This window comes from Lactuca virosa, chromosome 1 (assembly GCF_052849685.1).
Source record: "Lactuca virosa cultivar CGN04683 chromosome 1, Lactuca_virosa_CGN04683_v6, whole genome shotgun sequence".
NCBI classification, from domain to species: Eukaryota; Viridiplantae; Streptophyta; class Magnoliopsida; order Asterales; family Asteraceae; genus Lactuca; species Lactuca virosa.
Genome location: NC_136426.1, coordinates 88,592,294 through 88,599,658, shown reverse-complemented (window position 1 = coordinate 88,599,658; position 7,365 = coordinate 88,592,294). Strand labels below are relative to the sequence as shown.

General features: G+C 39.9%; 1 protein-coding gene across 1 annotated transcript; it reads left to right on the top strand.

The window, feature by feature from the left end:
• Positions 1-4,499: 4,499 nt before the first annotated feature.
• On the top strand, positions 4,500-6,916 carry LOC145105537 (protein NRT1/ PTR FAMILY 1.2-like). The gene is made up of 4 exons (XM_079042623.1): positions 4,500-4,817; positions 4,977-5,194; positions 5,267-5,808; positions 5,908-6,916. The coding sequence occupies exons 1-4, from the start codon at positions 4,697-4,699 to the stop codon at positions 6,686-6,688; spliced, it is 1,662 nt and encodes a 553-aa protein (XP_078898749.1). The 5' UTR covers positions 4,500-4,696; the 3' UTR covers positions 6,689-6,916.
• The last annotated feature ends 449 nt before the right edge of the window (positions 6,917-7,365 follow it).

The window sequence follows — 7,365 nt, the reverse complement described above, 5'->3', positions numbered from 1 at the left end:
ACACATAATCAAGCATATACTACTCTGGCTATCATACTGACAATTATGTACTAGCATGCAGTTTTCATAGAGCTGAAACACATATAACAGGCACATAAGGCATCCTTCCTAGATCCTTAGTCCTAATCTGGCATGCTGTTCTAATAAAGCTGATAATCATAACATAGCATAAACTCGTATGGATAAATTTGGGAGTACTTACTTGAGCTCGGCTGATTGCATGCACCACACCCCTTTTTTTTTCTTTTCAAAGTTCTTTTCTTTCTAAAATTCTTTTTGCTTTTCTAACACTCTTTTCCTTTGAAAACTCTATACCACTTCCTTAGTTTGAGTTCAGACACACCCGAAAGTGTGCCCGAATCCCTCAAACCAAGGCTCTGATACCAACTTGTAACATCCCAAAAATACAACCCAAAAATTTTTGTTTGAAAACTTTACTAAACCATAATATCAATTATTAAAAGATAAAACCATGAATCGTGTATCTCAAAATGTCGTAATAAATTTATCAAATCGAAACTAGTGTCAAGATCATATCAAAATATCAGAGTCTAACTCCCAGGCTAAAACTGTGGTGTGTGCCATGCCATCATCCCGAGCCCTTCCCTTTGTTAGCTGAAGTACCTGAAACCAAAACTGAAACTGTAAGCACGAAGCTTAGTGAGCTCCCCCAAACTACCACATACCATACAATAACATATAAAGCACATATTGGGCCTCGCCCACTGCATCAGACCGAAGTCCGGAACTGACTAGGGCCTTGCCCACTACATCAGACCGAAGTCTGAAACTGACTAGGGCCTTGCCCACTGCATCGGACCGAAGTCCGGAACTACTAGGGCCTTGCCCACTGCACCAGACCGAAGTCCGGAACTAACCAGGGCCTTGCCCACTGCATCGGACCGAAGTCCGGAACTGACTAGGGCCTTGCCCACTGCATCAGACCGAAGTCCGGAACTCACTAGGGCCTTGCCCACTGCATCAGACCGAAGTCCGGAACTAACTAGGGTCTTTTCCACTGCATCAGACCGAAGTCCAAAACTGCATCGGATCGAAGTCCGGAACTGACTAAACATAGCATAACATAATCATAGCATATAATATGAACACATACACTGCATACTGCACCGGACCATAGTCCGGAACACATAACACATACCATGCCTGTATCACAAAGACACCAAGCATACTGAACTACTGCATCGGACTGTAGTCCGGAACTACTGTTAACTAAATGGGCCGGCATTGTGGCCGTAGACCCGTTCCTACTGGAAGGAAACTCACCTCGTAAGGCTGGCTGCTGAAATGCTGCTCGGGAACTGTCTAACTGCTGCTCCGGTAACTCCCCGACTATAATTCCCAAAATACACTTAATCAGGCACTGATAGCTAATCTTAGGGTAAAATGACTATTTTACCCCCTGGTCAAAGTCAACAACCCGTTGACCTGACTCGCCGAGTTGGGCCGCCAACTCGTTGAGTCCCTATCTTTCCTTCCACTCCCCTTCCCGACTCTACTCGTCGAGTTTAACCAAAACTCGACGAGTTCTCCTTCTTTACTGATATCCTGCCAACCTTCATCCGACTCGCCGAGTTGTATGAACAACTCGTCAAGTCTGTTCTTACGGGTAAGGAGATTGCCTTGGACCTTCCGAGTCAGGTCGTAGACTCGCCGAGTCCCTCTACACTCAGATCCATGTCTTAACTCACTGAGTCTTTACTCCACTCACTAACAGACTCGCTACTACTGAACAGGGAATCTAAGACTCGCGACCGGACTCGCCGAGTCCGAAGAACGACTCGCCGAGTCCTTTGCATGCAGTTTCTATTCAGTCGATTCTAATCAGTTTCAGTGCATCAAATTCATAGATCTGGGTTTCTGGGACAATCTGAACACGTAAAGTTGCTAACTTTACGTGTATCTATGATGCAATGAAGCAATAACACTCAAACTTGGCTATAATGGGGGTTACTTGTCTAGAACAAGGCCATGGCTGCCAAAAGGTGGCCTTCTTGAGCTCCTGGAACTCAAGAGAGGCTAGATCCGAGATATGGCTTGATTACAAAGCTTCATCACTAGGGATTTGGGGTTTTTGAGCTCAAAACCATCAATTTGGGGACAAACTAGATCTAGCAATACAATAACCAAGATGAAAGCTTTATTACCAGAAAGGATGGCCAAAGAGGAGTATAATATGGATCTACTTCTTCTTCCTTGAGTTCTTCTACCTTCTCCTTCTTCTTCTTGCTCAACAATGCACCAAGATTCCTTTACAAGGGCAAAAATCACTCACACACACTTTAAGGAGGCTAGGGTTTCGGGAATAAGTCTCTGAGAGGTGAAGGAGGCTGGTTTGGGGCTATAATGGTGTTTAAATAGGGTACACTCCCAAAAATTAGGGCTTCATCCAGATTGGCGGACTCGCCGAGTCCGGAATATGGACTCGTCGAGTCGCCACGCCTACTCCACGTGCTAACTCGCTGCTACTCGACGAGTTAGGGCCACTGACTCGTCGAGTAGCTTCTAAAATAAAAATAAAAATAATGTTTTAAATGCATACCAGGAACGGGGCGTTACATATCAAGCGCAAAAACTCTATGGAAGGTAACAACAAGTGGAGTATTTCCCAACCATATATCATGCCAAAAGGAAGTGTATGCCCCGTCCCCTATACTAATAGGGCACATGGCTAGAAAATCAAAACCATGATCAATAAGATTAACTAACATTCGAGCAATACCATTCCAAGGGCCCGACCATGATCTCTTTGTAATCAAAGGAGAGGAATGACCATCTAACCCATACAAGACATTCACCACCCTAACCCATAACAAATCCGGGTAATGAAAAAAACGGCAACGCCACCTAAGAAGTAAAGCCCTATTATAGGCAAAAAGACTGCCTACTCCCAAACCTCCATCATCTCTCACAGCAATAACTATATCCCATCGAACCCAATGCACACGACGATCATCCAAATCAACTCCCCAGAAAAAAGAAGCTCTCAACCTCTCTAATGAGTTTAGTACCATGACCAGGATAGGAAATATGGACATCAAATAACTACCAATGGAACCAAGAATGGACTTTACAAGAGTAAGTCTCCCACCAAAGGAAAGGCATTTGGCCTTTCATCCCGCCAATCTACTCCTAAACCGATCCATAATAGAATACCAAGAACCAATTCTTGACATATTCTGACCAATATGAACTCCCAAATGAAAGAAAGGAAGGGTGCTGGAAGCAACACCCCATACACAAAGTCACAGAAGAAACTTGATCAATAGTAACACCCACTCCATACAACTTACTCTTGAGTAAGTTGATTTTCAGACCCGAGGCCAAGAAAAAACAACGAAGAATACAAACAATGTGCATAACATTCAACTGATCCCAAGTAGCCATCAAAACTACATCATCAGCATAAGGAAGAAGATGAGACATGACAATGCCCCCAATGGAAATCCCCCTATAAACATTGGCCATCTTCGCTCTAGTCAAAGCTACATGCAAACCCTCCATAGCCAAGACGAAAAGAAATGGGGACAAGGGATCACCCTGTCTCAAGCCTCTAAACATCTGAATTTCTCGTGAAGGAGAGCCATTCATAAGAACCGAAGCTGTTGCAGAAGAGAGCATCTCCATAATCCAACCACACCACATAGACCCGAAACCCATAATCTAAATAATCTCCATCAAGTACTCCCAAGACAGGGAGTCATAAGTTTTCTCAAAATCCAAAATCAAAAGATGATTTTTAGAAGCCTTACTCCAAGCTACAATCTCATTAAGAAGAAATGGCCTGTCTAAAATTTGGCTGTCTTTAATAAAAACAGACTGCTCCATGCTCACCACACTATCAATGACCTCAGCCAATCTATTAGCAAGCAGTTTGCCAATAATCTTATATTGGCAACCTATTTGGCTAATAGATCTAAAGTGTCTGTACATGTTGATTGAATACTTCAAGGAGTTTAGAGAAACATTCTCTAAGACGCTGATGATGCCGAAGAACTTTCAATTGGAATGAATATTGATTGTATTTCCTCAAATGTGTCGTGCTCATAAAAAAATAATCTAATGAGAATTCAAGTGATCAAAATTTTATTTTTTCGGCCATGAAAAAAATTTAAAGTTAATTACTTTTTATTTATTGTTTGTATATATTATTGTACTCTTAAAAAAAGATACGAACAATAGAAAGAACAATAAAAAGAGAATGAAAATATATTTGGTTTTTTTTGTCATGTTTAGGCGTTTTTGAAGCCGTGAATAAGTAAATAATAAACTACTAAACATACAATTAATATCGCTTTCTTATTAGATATACCTGCTCCTCATCATTTTTTATAATAAATAAAATGGGATTTGGGAGACGTACGTGTCTATCGACTTAGAAAAATTAAAATAAGAAGAAACTAAGAAAGGGCCCACCGGCCACAGGAGCTGATAAATAGAAGGAAGTATGTCGATCGATAGGGATGTATTTGTCAGTCGTAACTCGCAAGTAGAAGACAACAATGGTATCCTTTGTTGCTTGCATACTTTCGCGTTCTGTCTTTCACATTGTAAATATCTCCATGTCCATGGTGTCACCCAAATTCAACTTACTATTTAAACTTCATGAAACCATCTTTGAGTCGAAGGAGTCGAAGTCGACCACTTTGATCACTCTGGGTAAAACGTTCGATCTTCCATGGCAGGAATTTCGAATCAAGATAAATTGAGCATCGATACAGAATTACAAACCAAGTTACTCCTCCATAGTGATGATCATGATCATAAGGGTGGTATGAGAACCATGCCATTCATCATAGGTACTTCAAAATCCCCAAATTTATCCATCCTTATATATATATACTCTGTACTCGAATTTACATAAAAATCAAACAGTTTTTGTGAGTTCCAATATAAATACATCTCGATTGTAGTAAATACGGTTTTGATTTTGATTTTGATTTTGATTTTGGGGGCAGTGAATGAAGCATTCGAGAAAGTGGCGAGCTATGGATTGACGCCAAACATGATATTCTATCTGATGGAAGTTTATCACATGGAAGCTGTAACTGGAACCAGCATACTCTCCGTCTGGTCAGCACTTTCAAATGGTCTCTCCATTTTCGGAGCTTTCATGGCTGATTCCTACTTGGGTCGATTTCGGGTCATTGCTTTCGGGTCTCTCACCTCCCTTCTTGTAAGTCTCCCACCTCCCATATTCATTTTGATTTTGAGCCATTATTTAATCATCTTGTTGCTGTTGCTACAGGGGATGATTTTTCTATGGCTGACCTCCATGTTCCCACAGTTACGACCTTCATCTTGCGAAGAACTCAACACCATTTGCAACCCTGCAACACCAACCCAACTCGCTTTACTTTTCACATCTTTTGGTCTACTCTCGATTGGATGTGGTTGCGTCAGACCATGTTCCATGGCCTTTGGTGCAGACCAACTCAACAATCATCCAACCATAGACAACCAAAGGCTCATTGACAGCTTCTTTAATTGGTACTATGCTTCTATGACAATGTCAATGGTTGTAGCATTTACAGTAGTGGTGTACATTCAAGATGAGTATGGTTGGCAGGTTGGATTTGCAGTTCCTATGATGCTAATGGTTTGTTCTGCTCTCATGTTCATGCTTGGATCATCTCTTTATGTGAAAGTTAAAGTTGGTGAGAGCCCGTTTTCAGGGTTCATTCAAGTTCTAGTTGTTGCTTTCAAAAACCGGAAAGTCACTCTTTATCATGACGACTGCTACAAGCATAGCGATGGAATGGATCGAGTTGAGCTAACACAGAACATAAGGTTAGACAATTACTACAAATGTACTTTAGTTTTTCGTATTGTTAACTAAAACAATAGAAATATAGTATACAGTTATACTCGTATCATATCGTTCTTCAGGTTTCTCAACAATGCTTGTGTTATCAAAGATTCAAATACGGATCCATGGAGTCTCTCCACTGTCGAAAAGGTTGAATCCATTAAATCCCTAATTCGTATAGCACCCATTTGGTCTTCAGGCATTCTACTATTCACCATAAGTTCCCAAAACTACCCGACACTCCAAGCAAATACAATGAATCGACACATAACCTCCGGATTCGAAATCCCAGCCGCATCATTCGGCTTATTCATGGTCTTAACACTCACAATATGGATCGTCTTCTACGATCGTATCTTAGTCCCGATTCTAGCAAAACACTCACACCAACCACGTGGGCTCCACCCAAAAACCCGAATGGGAATTGGGCTAGTAATCTCAGTCGTGGCTATGGTGATTTCCGCAATCGTGGAAACCATAAGGCGTCAAGTGGCAAGGTCAGGTGATGACATGTCAGCAATGTGGTTGGTCCCACAATATTGTTTGCTGGGATTAGCGGAAGCTTTCAATGCAGTTGGGCAGATGGAGTTTTATTATTCCGAGCTTCCAAAAAGCATGTCGAGTATTGCAATGGCGCTCTTCATGGTGAGCAATGCATTCTCGGGGCTTGTTGGAAGTTTTTTGATCAATGTTGTTGACTCGGTAACAAGTGAAGGTGGTGATGTGAGTTGGTTATCGAGTGATATTAATGAAGGACATGTGGATTATTACTATTGGTTACTTGGTTTCTTGAGTTTGCTTAACTTTTTCTACTTCTTAATCTGTTGTCGTCTTCATCGGAGGTTTACATCATCCACATGAGATTGGAGAAGAACGGGTAATAATTATGGCATGTTATTTGATGTGAATTTTATATTATGGGCATGTTTGCAAAACTAGTTGCTAGCTAATAGCTGAAGTTTGTAACTTTTATTTGTTATACGAGTGTTTGGTAAATGTAATTAGAATCTTTTGAAATGTGTAAAATTACATAAAAAGACTATTGTTTAAAGAAGATAAGTATGTAAATATATTTTTAAGGGAAATTTTGGGAATTGATTAAAAAAATTCATTAGTTTTATCTTAAACACTACATGAAGTGCTTTTAGATTTCGAGAATTTTGTTTTATATATATATATATATATATATATATATATATATATATATATATATATATATATAAAGGATATTAAAACAAAAATAGAAATATTGAGATTCAACCTCAGCCACATATTTATCATTTGTCGCTCTAACATTCCAGCGTACCAGCAACAACGCGATATGCCTAATCATAAATGATTATATGGAAGAGAGGTATAATCATATATGATTATACATGTTTATGATGAGTTTTATAGAAAACAAAATTGTACAATGGAGAAAACAATTAACAATTAATAGTGTAAGTGTAATTCGAAATTACCAAGTATATAGTTACATACCTTTTGATTTGTTGTAGTAAACAAATTACTCCAATCTCTTTGTAGTGTAGGACTTG

What these genes read in the sequence shown, in the direction of transcription:
- LOC145105537 (XM_079042623.1), top strand. Translation starts at nt 4,697, where the DNA reads ATGGCAGGAATTTCGAATCAAGATAAATTGAGCATCGATACAGAATTA. An exon ending in AACCATGCCATTCATCATAG is followed by an intron (nt 4,818 to 4,976) that starts GTACTTCAAAAT and finishes TTTTGGGGGCAG; the next exon opens with TGAATGAAGCATTCGAGAAA. An exon ending in GAGCTAACACAGAACATAAG is followed by an intron (nt 5,809 to 5,907) that starts GTTAGACAATTA and finishes ATCGTTCTTCAG; the next exon opens with GTTTCTCAACAATGCTTGTG.